The 21666-nt window shown below is 30.8% G+C and overlaps 1 protein-coding gene across 1 annotated transcript; it reads right to left on the bottom strand.

The window, feature by feature from the left end:
* Nucleotides 1-2549: 2549 nt before the first annotated feature.
* LOC115977343 (very-long-chain aldehyde decarbonylase CER3) lies at nucleotides 2550-12822 on the bottom strand. Its single transcript, XM_031099159.1, has 11 exons — nucleotides 12433-12822; nucleotides 12105-12331; nucleotides 11769-12004; nucleotides 11244-11463; nucleotides 10474-10601; nucleotides 9929-10185; nucleotides 9694-9801; nucleotides 8188-8394; nucleotides 4467-4577; nucleotides 4112-4285; nucleotides 2550-2928 (listed from the first exon to the last, which is right to left on the bottom strand). Exons 1-11 carry the CDS (start codon nucleotides 12481-12483, stop codon nucleotides 2761-2763), a joined length of 1887 nt encoding a protein of 628 aa, XP_030955019.1. The 5' UTR covers nucleotides 12484-12822; the 3' UTR covers nucleotides 2550-2760.
* Between the last annotated feature and the right edge of the window lie 8844 nt (nucleotides 12823-21666).

Below are 21666 nucleotides of genomic sequence, written 5' to 3'. Positions count from 1 at the left end.
AGAGGAATTCATGGTTATCCATTTAAACCCAAACATGGAGTTTTTTTCTTGTTCATCGTTCAGTAATTAATTTTCATAAAAAAATTGTTCAGTAGTTAATTGTCATTAATTGTCTCCTAAATTATTTTAAGTAAATAGAAATATAGAATATACTAGAAAAAGGAATAAGGAAAAAAGGGCAAATACGAATTGCTGCTTAACTTCCTCCATTAATTAATGAGAGGGATCAATTTACTTGGATATGGTAATAATCATTTTTGGATTCACGGACATATATATATATATATATATATATATATATATAACTAAACCATAATTCACTACAAGAAAAAAGGCATAATACAACGAAAAAAGTTGTTGCAATAACAACTAATGTTGTTGTAATAGATGTTATTGCAATGACAAAAAAGTCGATGCAATCCGTTGTAATAAATTCCGAGGCAATAAGTTTATGCAACACTAAATTTTCGTTGTAATAAATTTCACATATTGCAACAATTTACTTTGAAAATCTCATTGCAATAGGTTGACTAAAAATAAATAATTTTATAAAAAAAATTAAAAATAAATAAATCATTTTTAAAAAAATAATAATTTTTTCATTAACCTATTTTGAAATTCAAAAACCATATCTAGGAACTATACTAACAAATTAAAGATATGCATAAAAGATGAAAAATTTGAAATACTTCATTTCAATATGTATGTCAAAAAACACAAATATATACCGAACTTGTTGAGTTTACATTCAATCACATAGTTTCAAAAAGTATGCAAAAATCAATACAACATGAAAGAAAAGTTTCTTCCCGAAGGTGTTATCCAAGCATGCTTCACGACCATTTCATTGACTTATCACCTATTTTGGAAAAAAAAGAAAAAGAAAATAAGTATAAAGTTGAAAAACATCATATATATACAACACAATGACACCAATATACACCATCATTGATTCTGAAAAAAACATATATAAAACAATACAACTTGAAAACTGTGCAATTAAACAAAGAAAAATCAAATTAAAATTTAAAGAGAGCCAAAAGATTACCTAAAAGCTAGAGAGAAAATCTTTAAACTAAGAAAGAGTCTCTCCAAGTAGGGACAGAGGCATTAATTGACCAGCCGCCCAGGGGGGGGGGGGGGAATGGGCCCCCCTAAATTTTTTTAAAAAAATATTAGTATATATATGTGCATTAAATTTAGCAATTTTATTCTATAAAATTACATTTTGCCCCTTTAACAATATCTTTGATTATTTTTAGAGTAACGTTACAGTTATAAACTTATCTACAACATTTTTTGTAAACTGTTAAGGTACAAATTCTTATTGATTCACATCTGAGTCTATCACTTACATAACTTTTTTACTTACTAATAAGCACTCACTATATCAACAATATATCTCTAGCACTTTCATCATTTTAAAGGCCATTAAAAAAATTTATAGATCTAAAATTTAAAACAACATATACTAGCCCAAAAACATTTGTGCAACAACAAAAAATCACCAATCCCAAAGCTAAAAAAAATTAAGTCCAATTAATCAATTTTACTCAAACAAACAACTGACCCTTTAAAAAGTTTTAAATAGAATAATTTTGCCTTTCCCCAGCGCACACATCAAAAACTCAAAAAAAAAAAAAAAAAAAATCCCTCAGTGACTAAGAAGTCGCTGAGCTAGAGGTCAAAGTCGCCCTCCTTAACTCAAAGTCCTGGCTCCGTCCCTGTCTTCAAGGAGACTATGAATCAAGAGAGACTAAAATTTGAGAGAGAAAATTTAGAATTAGTAGATATGAAAGTGAGATAGAGATTTGAGAGATAAGTTTTGTAGTTAGTAGATGAATTTGAATTTTGAGATACGCTTAAGAGAAAGAGAGAAAGTGAAATGAGAAAAAAAGAAAAAAAAAAGAGACGGGTGTGGAGAGAGAGAGAGAGAGAGAAATTGGGATGAGAAAAACATGGAGATAAATGTGGGTGAGAGAAAGAGGGAAACTAAGATGGAAAAAAAAAAGGGGTAGGTGTGAGACAAAGAGAGAGAATTTGAGATTTTTTTTTATTTTAAAAAAAGCAAAAAAATAGGAGATAGAGTTAGGTGAGATAAAGAGGGAAACAAAGATGGAAAAAAAGAGTTTGGCATGGGTGATAGTTAAATTTGAAATGAGAAAAAATAGGAAGATAGATGCGGTGAGAGAAAGTGGGAAATTGAGATGAAAAAAAAAGGAAGAAGTGTGGGTGAGAGAGAAATAGTGAGATGAGAAAAAAAAAGGGATAGATATGGGTGAGAGAGAGGAAATTAATGAAAAAAAATAGCGCTAATTTTCCAAATTTTCCCTCTACTCAATTACTCACCTCTATTACCTCAACAAAATTTGTTGTGAAATAAAGATTTAATGTATTATAACAATATAGTTTGATGTGAAATAAAATATTATATATTGCAACAATATATCTCATAAATTAAGTTTTACCTATTACAACAACACATTATTGCTATAATCTCATATTGATGTAATAAATTTAAATTACTATTACAACAAAAAAACAACTTAGAGATGCAATAGTATATATATTACAATCTCATATTATTGCAATAATACTTGTTGTATTATGTCTTTTTTCTTGTAGTGATTTATTGTCTGTCTTTGTAAAGAAAAAGCAAAAAAAAGAAAAAAGGCCTCGGTACAACTAATTGCTTCTTTCTTTCACTCAAATATTTCCAAACTGCAATCAAATTAAGTTTGGTTGATGCAGCAGAGGATCTTAATCCTGATTATTCACTGGCTTCAAACCGTGTTTTAATGCAGCTTTCCAAACTAGATCAATTCTGTCAACATCAATTGCTCCAACTTCATGGTGAGTCCAACCTTCAAGTAGATGAACCACACCTCCCGCATGGCATGCATGGACAACTCCTCTACCCATGGTGTACTGTTTCAGCAATCATGAAAAAAATCAACCAAATAATTAGGATAACATAAATGATAGCTAAGTTCCTCACATAGAACAGGAGTATGGGGTCTCGTCTGGAAGTGGGTAGGGTACTATTATGGTCACGTCTAGGGAGAGAAGTCACACTATTTGCTCCTCTCTACCCATTTTCAATTACCAAAATAAAATAAAATAAAATAAATGATAGCTAAAAGAGTTTGAGAAATCCCTGGAAGTCCTATATTTTTAGGGTCATGCTAACGAGTGCTCTTAGGGTATTGATTAATAATCCATTTTAATAAAGTTTTGATACTATTTTTATGGGAAATGAAAAAAACTGTCAAAACATTAATTATTTTTTTTTTTTCCTTATAAAAATTTTCTTTAAATGGATTGTTAACCAATGCCCTAAGTGCATTCATTAGCATTTCCTACATGTTTATAGGAAAATGTTAACTGATGTCTTTAGGGTATTGATTAACAATTCATTTAAAGAAAGTTTTAATGGAAAAATGAAAAAAAAAAAAAAAAACAATTAATGTTTTGACAGTTTTTTTCATTTCTCGTAAAAATAATGTCGAAACTTTCCTAAAATAGATTATTAACTATCGTTCTAAGAGCACTCGTTAGCATGATCCATTTTTACAACCCCTTCAACTATCCTTGACGTGCAATGCCTTCTTTTGAAACCCAATCTTGAAGACAAAAATTTAAGGGAACTAGTGCAAATGTTTTTTATTCCAAGCAAGAGAGTTAACGCAAACGTTATTCCCTCATCTTTTTATTTTATTTTCTGCACAGAATGCTACCCTACAACATGGGCATTGTAATTACTAATTTGTATGAATCTGCCTCTATCCGGGTTTTTTTTTTTAAGGAAAATAATCAAAATATATGTTTAATATTTTTTGCTTGAATAATATAGTTTGGTGTGGAATTACTAAGCCTAAAATGGTTTCTAGAAATTATACTAATTTGTGAAGAATTAACCATACTATCACACTAGATCACACCCATGACGAAGTTAAGAGCCTTGTAATTCAACTCGTTGAAACCTCTTAGTTTCTACAATAAAAACATTTAGGATTTATTCCCCCCCCCTCTCTCTCTCTCTCTCTCTCTCTCTCTCTCTCAATTGAATTATCACCAAAAAAAAAGACCATGAAGAAGAATTAAGACTCACCTCACAACATCCAAGCCCCCCGACATCATCAGGTAATTTCATAGCTGCAAGCTCACCATAAGCGCAATCTCTTCTAAAGGACAAGATTGGAGGGACCACGAATTGATGAAAATGTGTTCCTGGTGGTGCCCAACTTTGTTCTCTTGGTGTGATCCATTTGCCAACAATCCATGTCTACATTTTATTGAACAACAAGGATAACTTAAATTAATTAACAAATAATTCAAATTAATTATGAGGCAGATTTTTTAGTTAACACAATGTAAAAACATCACAAATCATACCTGTGCGACCTCTTCAATTAGTAACCCTTGTGATGTAATTAAGTGCATGTAAAATAAACACTTGGGCATACCTTACAGTTTCGTGCTGCTTGGTATTTTGTCACTTGGACCAGGTAGCTCTGAAATTCAACTGGGGCTTCCTTCTGAATTTTTTCAAATCTTTCCGATGATAAAGTCAGCATCTGTAATTTTTCTTTATCTTATCAAAATTTATGGAATAGATAAAAATGTAGCACATTCATACATCTTGTCTTTGTCATTAATGTTGATTTGTTTTTTGAGAAATCATTAATGTCGATTTAATTATTATGTCTCTGTCTTCTGAGCCGAAGAGGTAGTGAAAAGATATTCCAACAATATATCTTTAATGTCAAAGGGCCCCTTCTTCCCCCCCCCCCAGAAAAAAAAAAAAAAAAAGAAGTCAAATGGCCCCTAAATCCTAATGCTTTAGTTTAAAATACAATTTATTTTCACTGTCAATTTAGGTACAACATTTTAAAAATTTTATATTTTTTCAGTCACATCAATGTCACATATATTCTTTATTTAATATATTTTTTAAAAAATTAATAAAAATAAACCAGCTAAAATAGGCTATCCACACATACACCAGTTTGTCATTATATTAAATAAAATAAACTTGACTTAGGTACGATGGCTCGAGTCCAATTGACCCGATCTTTGGCAAACAAAGTAAAGGGTTTTCTTTTACTCAAGAAAAAAAAGTAAAAGGTTTTATTTATAAACTCTTTATACAGCAATCCACACACTGAGCAAATGTAGCATGGAGATTGAGTTCAGGTGTAATATTTAAGGTATTGCTCTTTATGTAATTACTATTAATGGTTGAGATTAATAATTGTAAAAAGTAACTTTTAATCTCAATTATTAGTTTAAAAAATTACAAAAATAGGTTAAGAAAAATAAAAAATTAAAGTAAAAAAATAAAAAGTAAAAAAATTCTGTGAAGGAAATAAGTGAATTATACTCGTGCACCGCATCTTAATCCATATGCTGATAAGATGGGCCAGTCATATTTTCAGAGAGCAGACAGTGATAGCTAGCTAATAAACAGTTACCAAATTAAGGTTCAAGATCAAGTCTGAAATTGACGTTACCAAATGACATGTAGGGACCATTAAGAAGAGAAGATAAAAGATTTACTTATTAAACCAAATGCAGTATCAATATGTTTAGCAAAAAAAAAAAAAGGCTGTATCAATATACCTAGATGGGTGGCCATTCACATGTTGGCAGCCATGTGACAAAATAGAGGTATTCGACTGGAAAGGTGTAATTAAACACTATCTATATATTTTTCTCAAAAAAAAAAAAAAATATCTATATAATAATTATATCAAAATTCATGAACCTTAATAGAACATATTTATTAAGCGAGGGTGGACACAAAGATAATCAAGTTCAACTCGTTAAAAAATGTCCCAAAATGATTAACATGTTATTATATTTTTTCAGTACATAAATTTTCATTAAAATAAATTATAAACTTCATTTCATTTTTTAATTTCTTTGTTTTGGGTAAAAGAGTGAGGTATATTATATTTAAAATTTAAATTTACACTAGATAATATATAAATATATATATATGGGTTAAACTAGTTCGTTTCCAAATGAAACAACCAGTCTTAATTAACACAAATAATGAACTAGTCAATTTAGGTTGATCGCTGGATGAGCAAGTCAATATGAAATTGATCAATTTATTAATCATATTAAAATGGATCAACTTAATTTAATAGAAACTTTGAAAAAAGTTATATGGTATTTGTGGATTGAATGAAACAATGTCATCCTTAGAGCATTCTCATTAAGAGTTTTAAATTTTTTTAGCATTTAGCACCTAAAAAACCAATTTTATAGCATTAAATACATCACTATACAATACACCTAATATCAAAGCTTCTATTTTTTTTTACCACTTCATTAAAATATTACTATTTATCATATTCTTTTTGAGAGAGAGCAGGGAGTGAGATTTGAGGGGAGAGAGAGAAGGGGAATAAAAAATAATAAAAAATGAGTAGCAACTAGTTACAGTAGAGTGTTAATAATAACATTTTACTGTAGCAAGATGCTAAAAAATTTTAAATTTAGCACCATTGATATAGGGACTTTTTTAGTGATTTTGTTGCTAAAAATAGCTTTTAGCATTTATCCCACCTTTGATAAGAATTCTCTATACCTACTAGTCTACCGCATTGCCTTAAGTCTATTAGTAGCATGTCTGGCTTATTCGTTAATTAGGAGTAAGCTAGGGTTTGCAATTTGAACCTCCTATGGCTCAAATGATCTATTATTGTGAGGGAAATAATATCACCAATTTGTCCCACTGCACCCTAATGCAAAGTCTTAAATCTGCATTGGTATTGTTTTGGATTTATAAGTAAGTATAAGTTATATATTTACAAATTCAATATAATAACTCAAAACATTGCCTAGGTCATTGTTCCAATGTCTTCCACAATATGCATCATTTTTTTTTTTTTTTTTTAATTTTTACTATTTTGGGTGTATGGATCTGACGGTTGTGTATGAGAGGAATTGAATGCATGGCTTCTCCTGCCACATCTACTTTCTCCACCCAAAGTAGGTGACTTTAACACTTTATTTGTTTATATCGGTGGAAAATGGAGAGAAGGTAATAAGGTGATAATCCTTTGGTTGGCAGAAGAGAAAAGTAATTGATAGAAATGGAGAGAGAAAATTTATTTCTAGGCTTACCATCTGAGATGCCATCTCTGGTCTGTCCAGATCAATAAGTCTAGACTTTAGAGACATGACAAAATTTACAAGAATTTCGGATGTAACAAGTTGTTTGTAGTGAGTAATTTGAGTAGGGTCAGTAATGGACTATGGACTAATATGAGAATTTTTTTTTTTTGATAAGAACTAATATGAGAATTAATAATAATTTGCCAAATTGGATTAAAAATGCTATAAAAAAAAAGTTAAAAAATAGATTGATTCCTCACCTTTTAGTTTATCAATTTAAATTACTATTTTTCCCTTATTTTACTATCACGTATTAACACTTGGAATTTTTTTTTTAATGATCACAAGGGCATCAAAATCAAAATATTTCATTTTCTTATCGCTTCCCTTATAAACCAAACAAGGGAAATTTATGTTATTCTATTTTTCACTTTCATTTCCTCCTCACGACCAAACACATCGACCCAATTTTTTTTTTTTTTCATTAAAAAAAAAAAAAAAAAAACGCTTCCCTTTCCCTAGAGCAACCAAATATATTGTAGAATTGTAGACAACACAACAGATGCCTTGGGCCCTTGACTCCCTCAAACTTCATGAGTTCGGGTTCTACCTACCCCTTTGATGGTGACTACTGAGTTGACTTCCCTAAAAAAGAACCATTACCACCGAGTGACATTTACTTAGCATTGGGGGTTGTAAACCCCAATCGCTATTTTACAACCCAAAAGCATAATACTGCAAGTTGTTGAAGGTGACACATAAAGTATACTTAATTTTTTTGTTTTTTCTCTCGACTTAACTTGGGTTTAGTGTTTAGTTGTGTTAGAACATGAAGATGATAATACTTGTCCAAAGGATTTAGTTCAATTGAACATTGGACAAAGTCTCAACAAACACATATTAATCAAGTATATTAATAATGCAATTGACACACTATTTGTTATCAATTTTTTAGCTTTTATCTTGTTTTCTGGTATTAGGAATTTTTGTTAAGATAATAAGAAGTAAAAGTGATGGAAAAAAAAAAAAAAAAAAAGTTTAGTGTGAGAGTGTACTTACTAGGACTCTGACTCTCTTTCGACAAAGGTAGAGGGCAATTGCTCTACCGAGCTTGGAAGTAGCTCCAGTTAAAAATACCTCTTCCACATCCTTAGGTAGGTCATTGAGAATAACAGCAGCAGTTAAGGTATTCCCATGGACAACTCGAACTCTAAGGTCCGGGTGCTTGTTAACAAACAGTGTTCCACCCCCATTGAGAGCTTCATTCTGCACATGGAAATAGTAGATTACATCGATGAAAAATTGTGAATTTAATCACTCAACAATTTATTGTCAAAAGTCTACATTAAAACTCATGCTTCGTGTTTTCTTGTTTGTTTGTTTGTTAATAGCTGTTCTTGAGAAATATCAAAGCCATTCACCAATTAAACGCAATGATATATTGTTACTGACAGTGAAATTGATGAGATTGACAGCACAGAACCATAAATATTAAATGTTTGAGCTTGATTGGTGTAATTGAATACGAATCAATTAATTGATGGTACTTTTTGTAACACCTAATAATTTTCCTTCATTACAAAAGTGTTTGGACGTGGAGGTTTCACGTTCATGAATAATTCTAATTTCTTTGCCCTTTAATGATATTGTCGTATGAATGATAGAATAATACAAATTTTACTTGCATAAAATTTGCAAAATAAAACTAATTATAAAAAATAATTTATTTATTATTTTGTTGTGGGATAGAAAGTAAAGTGTATAATACGAAAATAATTATTTATTTCCTTCTCATTTGTTTTAATGAATTACTAAACGCATGAGCAAAGACAAAACCATATTCCTTATGTTGTATCTAATATGAAGAGAGTACATGTAATTTTTGGCAAAACATAATTCCCTTCAGGAAAAGCCTATCATATATACTCTCTCCCTCCCATATTATTGATCCTCCATTCAATATTGGGATATCCAAACTATGATCATTTAAAAAAAAAAAAAAATCATAGAGCACAATATTGATAATTTTCCTAAATTAACTTTATTTTTAAAAAACAACATTCTTGTTTCACTAAATTTTAAATTAAAGAAGGTAGTTTTAGAAACTTATATGTACTTTGAAGTTTGAAAATGAAAATGAAAGTGTAATACAAATTTAACTGCGCTAGCAAACTCGCACGAATGTGCAGCACTCATACGAGCGCAGGACAATTTTCATGTTTTTGTGTCTGAGAGATCATAGATTGATCTTTCAGATAAATGATGACACAGAGTAGAGTCCAGTCCAGTCCACAATAGTGCGAGAAGTGAAAGGACCACCTTTTCATTATAGATGTGGAGAGCAAAGAAAAAAAGAAAGAAAGATTAGATGTGGAGCAAGTCTGATTATAAGCGTCTACCTACCTTTCAATTTTCAAATGTTAAATCCTCAACCAACCATGGTCAGTAATCAAGGGCTCCATTAAACTTATGAATATTTTTGGTGAATAAAACGAAAGAAATAGAGTTGTCTAGTTATAGTAGTTAGCATATAAGAACATAAATAAGAATAAAACAAGTACCCACCTTATTTAATGCAGCAAGACTAATGACTTTAACTCCTAGTCTATCAGCCCTGAGAATGGCCTGCTCAATGTGCTTGTTAATGCCCTCTGTTGCAAATGGTAAGAAATACTGCCAAAGATGACAAGCACTAGATGAATTTAACTCTCTTGCAATATACTAGATGAAATAAAAACATTAATTTTAGCAATTAGCATTGGCTATGGCTAAAACTTTTAATGTAAAGTTGTAAGCAGACCTGAAAGCCAAACCTAGGCACAACCCATGTTTGGTGCAGCCGACCTCTAAGTTCGTAGAATGAGTAGACAAAGGTTTTAGACCAAGCCCACATAAGAAGTAACACCACAAGAGTCCCTGGCCATAGCGGTAACAGGAAGATCTTCGTGGAAAATGGCAAGGATGCAAATGTTCGGAATACGAATGGTGCATGTAAAGCCGCGGAGACATCCACCACATGGGCTAGGAAAACAAAATCCGGTACCCGTCCATATTTTTCTGCATTTAATGGCCCATGTAAAGTTAGGAGAAAATAAATTTGAACCCTAAATATTTAGGTTAGGAACATAAGTTGGTGCTAATTGAGTTACAAATTTTTTTGCGAATATTCCAAGAATTGGAAACGTGTGAAAATGAATGCTGGTGGTGTGACAATCTTTGTCAATGTTATAATGCATTTGAGATGTCATTTTTATGATTTCAAACTTCCAATAATGCATTGCCTCTCAACCACATAATTTTAGAACGTATAATTGGTTCATTTTGATGAAATTAAACTCAACACACCTTGATTTGAACTTATGCTCTTGTGTAATTCCCATGATTTCCCATTGAGAGTGTTCCATAGTGCATCAAATAGAGGCATGAAGAGGCAGAAATTGGTCCCCATCTCTGTGTGGTGCAAACTGTGGTATCTGCTCAGCATGAAAAAGAAGCAAATCAATGACTTTCAGCACATTAATAACATTCGTAAATATAATTACGAAGCAACAGCTTCACATTTTAAAAGAATATAAAATTGGTTAATAATCTTGTAATTTAATTAGTTGACAGATTTTGGTGTTATCAATAAAGAATCAAATTTTCATTTTCTAGTGTAACTATTGAATTATGGATAATAATGAAAAATGTGATTCAATAATTCATATTTAGCATTTAGGTGATTTTTTTTTTTTTTATCATGGATGTTACATAAAGCATTCTCTAACTACCATATTCATGAAGATATCATTTTCAGACAAATTGCACCTACAAACATAATTAGGACCTCTCTTTTGGTAATTAGAACTGGAAATTGCAAGACAACCCTATGCTGGGTCAATTATGGAGTTTTTAACTGGCAAGAGATTTCTAATCAAGGAAGGATTTGCCGATTTGGGAATTGGAATACACTTCAAAAGTATACTTTGGTTGTCCTTATTCCAAAAAAAAAAAAAAACTATTTTTGTTTAAAAAAAAAAATACCATAATGATTGATACAAAATATCATGTTGATAAAAAGAAAAATTATGTTACCCATCCAAAGTGGCCTGGGTGTAAAATTATTAATTACTTACGTTGGTGTATAGAGAAGATATCTCAGGAAAGGAATTGTCTCGAAAATTTGATGAGGAACAACTTCAACATTGCAATGCCCCAAGCATCTCAGAAAATCAAAGACTAAAACATAGCCAAAGATCATGCATATTGATGCATATCCCATTAGAGAAGCCCCGAGTATAGGAATTCCAATAATCACTGTTAATATAAGATGCTCCAAAAATGTTGCATTTCCAGCTGAAGCAAAATAGAAAAACAAGTTACATTAATTTAATCGATAAAAAATATGTTAACCAGTACTAATTTTTGAATAAAAATACTCTATCTTTTGTATTCTATTTTATACTTCATTAATTATAATATGTATGTTATGCATTTGATTTTTCTTTTTTCTATTCTAAACAAAGGAAAAAAAAAAGAAAAAAAAGAAAAAAGAAAAAGAAAAAGAACGCTGGAGTATAAAGTGAGAATTCTTATTCCGAATTTTCAATTTGAAGGGAGAAGAAGACAAATTTATGTAGAGATGGCTGTATTAATGTCACCTGTAAAGACCTGGGGTACTGGAGATGAATGGTGAAATGAATGGTAAAGGTTAAACAGATGATGGTTCCCATGGAAGTGTCTGTGCACCCAGTAATAGAGTGGTTCTGAAACAGCCATATGAAGTGTCAGAACAGCAATAAATCCTTTTAGGTTCCAGAGGGGAAGATTTTCAATAAATGGAAACATATAGGACGCCATAAAAGCTATTAATGCTTGTAGTATGATGAAATTGTCCCTGCGAATTAAATACAATGTCAAAAGTTAGCTAACTGATCAGATGTCATTGAAAATTGAGATATTTTTATGGTTCTTGAATCTTGATAAGAATATTGTACCAGTCCCATTCTTTGTCAATCTGCTTGAAATCAACCCCTTGTCGAAGAATTCGACGATTTCGTGTTAGGAAAAGCATGTTAGTGTAAGTGCTCCATAGCTGATGAACTAAACCTCTAAGTGCACACAAAATCAGAACATGGAGACACAAAATGGTGCCAGCGTTTAGGGCTTCCTCATGAAATCTTGAATACAAAACTTTTGCAACAAAAGGTCCATATAGTAGATACTGTTAACACATACAAGAAAAACCCATTTCAGCACCGAGTAATGCATAAATGAATCACAATTTTAATCTTAAAGAACAAGGAAAACATTAGATTTTCATACCTTGAAGCAGCCCAAGTTCTCCCAAGGCCAACCTGTCGAAGAATCAACCATTTTCCCCCCACAAAACTAGAAGCTCAAATCTTCTTTTTGCTTCCTAGCAAGCCTTTGCCCTTGTCAAATATTTACTCTATTGGTCCTATATGGTTTCTAATGTCAAAACCAGTGTAAGCTGCTAATTAATATATTTATAGGCTAACAAACGAAGCTAAAAGGAAGCCAGGTTATTCAAAAGATTGACAAAGGGTCCTGGATTTAGGTAATGAACCGAGGCACAAAGCATGAGAGAGAGAGGGTGAGGTTGCGTTTCCTAATTTGCTTGTGGTTTTTACTACTTACACCTCGAATGACTAAACCATAGAGAGAGAGAGCCTTTATAAACGTGTTTCTCTGAATCCTAAAGTCACCTACTTTTATAGTTCACAGAGCATCCAAGTGTTGCATCCAATACACAGTCAGATAGGGCTCTTTCATGTGTCCCTATCTCTATCTCCTATCTTCATAACTACCATTTATGTACGTGTATATTATGGGTTGTTGTCTTTCATGATTAGAATAGTTGCATCCTTAAATATGTGTTTGGTAAAAATTAAAAAGTTAATTTATTTTATTATTTAGTTTATTTTTATTATTATTTTTGGATTTTACCGTACTTTTTGATACTATTCATGGGTCCTATTGTATTATTTCAACTAACTTTTATTTTTATTTATAGTACTTTTAGCAAAAAAATTTTAATTTCAGCAAAATAAGCGAATCCCAAACAGAGTTTTGTTTTGATTTTTGATAGTTTCAACGCGTTCTCATTTTTTATTTTTCCAACCTCTGCAGACAGCCCAGCTGTTAGGAATGGGCTAATAGCCTAATACTTCCCCCCAAAGAAATTAAATGTCTCGTATGGTTGGGAGTAGGGATGGTATTCCGTGGCAATGGGGGGTCCAATAGCAATTCTAATTTCGTTTTAAGGTCGGTTGCCCTTTCTTTTCTTTTCTTTTCTTTTCTTTTTTTTTTTTTTTTTTTTTTTTTTTTTTTTTTTAAGTAATAAAATTGGTCTAAGTAAGTTCGGTTGCCCACAAAAGATGTCATGGCATTAATGGGTATTGCTCAAGTTGAATTAATTGGATACATGGATTAGGTTTAGGTTTAGATTATGGTAGATGTAACTTTAAGTAACGTAACATAATTTAATAACTTTTTATTGGACTAGTATTTTGAAAATCTCACCACTAGATTATATGTTCATTATATTCTTAATACGCATGCCAAATTTCGCATAAACTGAATTTGTTTACCATTTGATTCATAAATCAATGTTTTACACATAGTTTAAAAAAATAAAAATAAAAACTTGAAATTCAAAAATTTTATAGTTGACATAGATATTGATTTTTTATGATCTTGAAATATGATATATTTGTTAAGAACATGATGAATATATAATTTAACGGTGAAATTTTCTAAATAATAATCTAATTATAAAAGGTTATTAAGAGATGTAATATTGCTTGAAGTTGTCAGGGTGTAACTTAAACTCACTTCAATATTTAATATTTATTTTATAGTTAAAATGGGCAAAGGAATTTAAACCTAGATGATTTCTGTTTAAAATGCTAGAAGATGTTAATTGAGCTATAAAGCTCTTAGCAACTTATTGGATACTTGGATTGGATCTAATTATAAGCTAAAGCTTATATTATTTAAAATAAAGTTAAGACAAAAAAAATAACATTTTTTTTTTCGAACTTACAAATGGGGGATAATTTAAGTAAGCGCACACTTATTAGCTTGAACTAGTATGTAACTTGTACTTACGTACGAGAATGGTAAATTGTAGTAATACTATTGGTCAATTCATTTTTATTTTTTATTTATCATGCAAAGGATACCATTAGATAAAACAATGGAAAAAGAAGAAGAGAATATTGAATTTTATTATTTAAGTGATGCTATTGGTTAATATATATATTTGGTTTATAATACGGAGGATAGTATTAGATAAAAAAAAATAAAAGAGAGAGAGAGAGAGAGAGAGAGAGAGAGAGAGAGAGAGAATATTGCATTTTATTATTTAAGTGACTATAATGGTCAATTTTTTTGTTTTTGTTTTTGTTTATCATACGGAGGATAGCATTAGATAAAACAGTAAAAAGGGACATTATTATATATTTTATTGTTTGACAATCTTAAAATAACATTTTCACCAACTTAAAAATTTCAAGATCGATGGAGCATCTCTTGCATGAAATCACAAATTCTTCATAACCATAAGGTTTATGGTTCATCACAATTCCAATGTCCCATTCCACTTTTTTGGCAAATTTGAAAGTTTGGACTTTAATACATGGCAATTCTAGAAGCAAGTAGTCGAAGTGTTGTTCGGCATTTTAGAAGTATATGCTTCCTATGTTCATCATTCAACACTTCCAAAAGCTTAGCTATGCCTTTAGGATTTGATTCAGAAAGTAAAATGACTCCATGAATATATGTAGTAATCAAATTACCACATGAAATAGCCTCTTCAGTCAATTTTTTGCCTTCAATGATTTCTTGATTCAAAAAGTATTAGTATGTTCCCATTATGAGTAGTGAATGTTGATTTTTTGCTTCATAACATGAAAATATCAAATTTCTTGTATTGTCATCTAGTAGGATTGGGTGACTAAAATACGAAGCCTGACACCCAAATTAAAAAAAAAAAAAAAAAAATGGACACTCAGCTCATGATTAAACCACAATTAGAAACTAATTTGAATAATATTCTTTCAACTAATATTTATATTAGTTTCGTTGATAAGATTCATTGAGAAAAAAGAAAGGCAATTAGCATTGTGTTTGTTGGAGAGAGAGAGAGAGAGAGAGAGAGAGAGAGTTGGCATTAGCCCAAACCACAAGGTAGGTTAGTGAAATTTACCCTTAAAAAAAGAAAAAGAAAAATGGTATACATCTTATATAGTTTATTGAGTCCTAAATTTTTCTCAATGAATAATAATCTCTAAAGTCATAGACTACTCATAGATGTATAAGTTAGATGTTGAGGAATGGTAGTCTTTAAAGTTATAGACTCATAGATGCATAAGTTAGATAAAAGATAGTTGATCAAGCTAACAATAAATAATAATTACATACATACCTAAATGTCTAATAGTGTACTGCTAAAGTTATTGTAAGCAAATAAAACATTATATAATTTGTAAAAAGTAATTGGTATGAGCTTTGCCTCCTTCTATTCTATCATCTAGTAAGCTACAATAACATGCTTTTTACCATTCGTATAAAAGACATGTCATGTAGATATTAGCCAAGGAGGTGGCAAATTGGAATTTGTGTAGTTAAGAATATTTAACTGAATGAGATAGTCATTCGGTTTTTGTGTTAGTATTGTAATAGTCAATTGGCAAAAAAAAAAAAAAAAAAGGAAAAAAATACTCTTAGTGTAAAATTATATGATTAGATATATATATATATATATATTGAGAAAGTTTCAACCAAATATATGATTAGATATATGATTGTGTATTTTTATGACTCATTTTTGTTGGACTCCTCGTCTTTTACATTGAATGACTCACTTGGAACGAAAATTCAAAAACTTAAATGAGACACATTGTGCAAAATTAGACTCTAATTGAAATCATATTTGAATTCTAATTGTAATGATTTTGCAAGGTGGAATTTAAGATAAAATTGAACAGTATGAGAATGAACCTCAAAAGAGCAAAATGTTTAGCTAATTTAATTTTTAAGATGTCTATGAATGTTTTGCTAGTGTAACTTTCATAGAATTTGTAAGAAGATTTTAACAATTCTTTGTTTCTTCTTTTTCTTTGATTGCAAATTAGGATTACTATTTCAAAAATTCTTAATGACTAAATGGAAAATATCAATTAAACAAAAATTTAAACATTAGGATTCCATTTCCTAATATATCCGCAATGATCTTCCATGCAACCTTACTCCCTTCTCTTGAACAATGTACCTCATCCCTTGTGCCAGCTTCAAAGTTCTGACCATCAAACTTAAATATTACGTATGTACCACCAAAACACAATTAATTAATACTAAAATATTACGTATAAACTATTGGCACAATGACTTAATGACAAAAAATATATGCCACCAAAACACAATCAATTAATACTTATGTGGGCATTACAATTTGCTTATGATGAGAACCTTGAGAGAATCACCAAGGGAGCTCTTGATGGTCCTTAGTTTGCATCACCCTGTTTAACAATATTGCATAACTTAGAGATCTTTTGTTTGCTGTAATTTCAGTTGGCTCAAAAGAAAAGCAAATGAGTTAGCTCCTGCATTGGCAACCCTTTTTCCTTAAACCATGTGATGATGTAACACGTAGTTCTTTAGCTATAGTCAACCTTTGTAGAAAATATTAGAGAAAATGAGGAATACCAAATTAGAATGTGAAATAAAAATATTTTCATAAGATTTTATAAAGGTGCCATTTATCTTGCATACAGACTCACTTACAAATTTTAGGAGTTGCATATAACAGCATGTATAAAAGAAAGCGAGTTGGACCACAATATTTCCACCAGAGCAAGGGTAGCAAAAATAGAAACAAAGACAAACTTTGATCAAATTATAGATTGATACAGTATACAAGTTACAGTCGCAGTCATGCACATATTGAAAGGGTAATTAAGCCCATACAATTAATTGGTTCTTAAGTAAATAAAACTTTAGAGACATTTGGCACGACAATGAAACTTAAGTTAAAAAAAAAATGTTCAAAAGTAGCACAACTATAAGCCAAAATAGAGTAATATGAAACTAAATTGGCAACCATGAAGCTACTAAGAGAGAGGTGTTTGCCATAAAGGGGACTAATTAATAGGTTTAAGAATTCACAAGGTTGACATTGGATATTCTTCCCATGTGCTAAATATTGTTTTCAGTAAAATCTACAAAAGGTAGAGGGGAAGGGCTACTATTCAAAGGATGTCACACCAAATAGGTTGAAAGCCATCTTTGTGCAAGATTGATATCTGCAAGAGAAGTCAATTATCAAGCAAGGACCAAAGGATTTCAAAAAATGTTCATATTGACTCAATGTAGGCGCATACACACAAACCCGTCACTATATCAATTAAGGGAATCAAAACTAAATGAAAAAATCACACAAAAAGATGAATCTTAGTGAGGATATTTATCCAAAAGATCCATCCACGTTTTTGAATCTCAATCTCTATTGGTGTGATTGAAATTCCGTAGCTTAAAAAATAAAAAATAAAAAAATAAAACCTTAGAGTTTTAGTTTTATGATGGGTCATTTTGTAACATGACGGGCATTTGTGTGAAGAAAAAACCTTTGAAGTTGTATGGCTGGAAAAAAGAATTATCTTCAATCTCTTTTTTTAGATTATGTATTAAGGGTAAAGAGAGAGAGAGAGAGAGAGAGAGAGAGATGGGTTGGGTTTGTGCGTGTTTTTATACATGCTTCACAGTTGTATTATCATTTAGATTATGTATTAAGGGTAATGAGAGAGAGCGAGAGAGAGAGATGGGTTTGTGTGTGTTTTTATACATGCTTCACAGTTGTATTATCACGAAGCAGGTCCAATGGGTTTAGATTGGTACTACCAATTCCCAAAGCATGAGCGTTTAATGTGTTATTAATTTCATCTCATTGGCTACTGCACTTGATAGCAAAATTAAAAATAATTAGATTGTACACGTGTATAGTAAAATTGGACTCCAATTTCATATTCTAATTAAACAATTGGAAGGATAATTATGGTGTGGTCCCTATATAAATCTAGACACATGACACAAAATTGAGATTCTAATTTGAGTTTCTCTCTGCTTCACCTATTAAGGTCGGTTGCTTTTTTTTTTTTTTTTTTTTTTTTTTTAAGTAATAAAATTGGGCTAAGTAAGTTTGGTTGCCCACAAAAGATGTCATGGCATTAATGGGTATTGCTCAAATTGAATTAATTGGATACGTGGGTTAGGTTTAGGTTATGGTAGATGTAACTTTAAGTAATATAACATAATTTACTAATTTTTTATTGGACTGGTATTTTGAAAATCTCACCACTAGATTACATATTGATTATATTCTTAATACGCATGCCGAATTTCGCATAAATTGAATGTTTTTTACCATTTGATTCATAAATCAATGTTTTACACATAGTTTAAAAAAATAAAAATTTGAAATTCAAAAATTTGACAGTTGACACTTGACGTAGATATTGATTTTTTATGATTTTGAAATTTGGCATATTTGTTAAAAACATGATGAACATATAATTTAACGGTGAAAGTTTCTAATTAATAATCTAATTATAAAAGGTTATTAAGAGATGTAATATTACTTGAAGTTGTCATGGTGTAACTTAAGCTCACTTCAATATGTAATATTTATTTTATAGTTAAAATGGGCAAAGGAATTTAAACCTAGATGATTTCTATTTAAAATGCTAGAAGATGTTAATTGAGCTATAAAGCTCTTAGCAACTTATTGGATACTTGGATTGGATCTAATTATAAGCTAAAACTTATATTATTTAAAATAAAGTTAAGACAAAAAAATAACATTTTTTTTAGAACTTACAATTGGGGGATAATTTAAGCGCACACATTAGCTTGAATTAGTAGAATTAGAACTAGGTCGGTAGGGATTAGCCAATAAAGTTTTCTTGCATGGGAAAACAGGAAACACAACGCTTTTAAATGAAAAGTGTTTAGTTTGGATACAAAACGCGTTTGCGTTTGTGTTGGCACTGTGTTTTTTGTGTGGAACCTGTTCACTATTCATGAGACTCACAAGTACGAATTTCAGCAAATTTTTCTTTAAAACTAGGTCACACGGCACTATTCACACATTTAAAAATTATTTTGCTACGGTGTTTTCAGTTTTCAATAATAAGCAGTATCCAAACAGACCCACGTGAGTTTGGATACTAATGAAAAATGAAAATTATTTCACTATTCAGCTTATTTTTGCTACTATTCATAGGCCTTACTGCACTTTTTAGTACTGTGGGGGCTGGTTAATTAATAAATTATTAAAATTGTGTTAATTGGGCCTGTGGCCCATCCGAGGACGTAAAACTATCTGAGGAAACCCATATCAAGTTATAAGGGTAATCAAACGAAAGGAAGAGTAGATATCACGTGAGGTGAGTTCAGTACTCATCCGAGGACAAAATCCTTTTCGACAATATGAGTCCGAGGATGACCTGAACTCCATGTTGTTACAAACGCACTTCAGAGCTACGTTACCACTAAAGGTGGAACATGGGACCAAGGGTAAAAAAGAAAAGGTAAACAAATATCTTTAATAATAGCTGTCTCCGTATTAATTGCCTCTCAACCAACTCTCTGACCTCATTAATGTGGAGGTGATGCTTGAACAGTAATGAGGCAGCCTTACAACTGCTGGTTGGAGGTTCCAGAAGGTGTTGGATGGGACAGGAAGTGATCCCCCAAACCCAACCTACACGTGTGTGGTGAAGATGACACTAAGAGGGCAGTATATAACATGGAAGAATGCATTAAGATAAAAAAGATCGGAACTCCTAAACAAAGAATACTTAGGGGAAAACCTTATGAAATGAAGAACTAAACTTGTTTCAAGGAGAAGTTGATCGTTATATTAGTGTTATTCCATCTATAAATGTAAAGTTAAATCGTTTTTCTTTTGGAATTAACATAGTTCTTTGATATCCACGCTCTACAAATTTATTGTTTGGGTCTTTACCGTTCGAACTCGATATCAATTTGAGATCGTTACAAATTGAGTCCTTACAAGTACTATTCATGTACCATATTATACTATTTCTGCTAACTTTTACCTTTATCTATAGTACTTTCAGTAATAAGTTTCAGTTTCAACAAAATAAGCGGTATCCAAATAAACCCTAAATTTCATGGGCCCAATGAATCTACGTTCCTTGAGATTCTCGCAAATAATGAATGTTTCTCAAAACTTTCCACAACACCCCTCATATCTTCATTCATTCCTCCCCCAAAATAACAGGATATGACTACTGGAATGAAACCCCAAAAAACTGGGAATATGGATAAATAGTTAAATAGTCAATGTGACTATAAGGCCATTGGCTAAATATATAGCTAAGCCTCACTAGAGGTGTTTAGTGTTCACACGTTGAATCAAATCAGGTTTGAGATCAACCCAACAATTGCAGGGATATGAGAGTTGAGAGAGAAAGAGGAAGAAAGAATCTAAGAGAGATAAATTTGAGAGACAGTATTCGAGTGGGTTAATCAATTCATTTCTAAAAAAAAAAAAAAAAAAAGGTGATGCTAGTAGAATTGCAAATTTATCACAGAAACCTTACAAACTGATTGTTTCAATTTTCAAACACAAATTAAAAAAATTAATTAATCAATTTAGTTACTAGGCAATTTATGTGAACTATTTACATTCATTATTAGGTGAATTTGCAAGTTTCTTTTATAATAAAATTAATAATTCTTTTAGTATTTTCCAAATTAAAAATTAAAAATTCTTAGATTGCAGCCTAAATATGCACTCAGGAAAAGTAAACCCTTATATCCGTTTATGTTTTCCAACGTTGAAACTTAGGGTAAAAACTGAGTTCTTGATAACTAAGATATGATCAACCCAAATTGCTAGAAAAATAGGAATATTTGGATAAGCAAAATTTTAACCTAAACAAGGCCCGAGTAAGCAGTCTAAATGGAAACTACAATAAGTGACGAAAAAAGTTGAAGGCCATAGGGCACCAAGAAGAGCAAAAAAAATCCTAAAAAATCTAAATGGTATCCAAACTATATAGAGGGCACCAAACAAGTTGAAGGCGGCTCCTCAAATAGGTCACCAAGAATGAGCAAAGTGTTTAGATTTGGTCTCACTCATTTGTTGATTGCTTATTTATATCATATCATATTATTATTATATATATATAATAAAAGTTGGGTTTAGATACCAAGATTGCGTCACGTGGCTTCACCAAATTATAGAAATTTTGATAAATTTTTAGATTTTAAGAATAGATATATACATATTTTTTGGATAAATATGAAATTTGGGCTTAGACGCCATGGTTACGTCACGTGGCTTCACCAAATTGCACAAATTTTAATAAATTTTTAGATTTTAAGAATAGATATATACATATTTTTTGGACAAATATGACAAATCAAGTAATGAAAGAAAGTAGTATTTCATTTACAACTATAACAGTTGTGTCTATCTAAAATGTTATTAGCAAAACCTAAAATCAA

Source organism: Quercus lobata, chromosome 2 (genome assembly GCF_001633185.2).
Source record: "Quercus lobata isolate SW786 chromosome 2, ValleyOak3.0 Primary Assembly, whole genome shotgun sequence".
NCBI lineage: Eukaryota > Viridiplantae > Streptophyta > Magnoliopsida > Fagales > Fagaceae > Quercus > Quercus lobata.
Note: the sequence above shows the minus strand (reverse complement) of the source record. Positions and strands in the feature narration are given on the sequence as shown.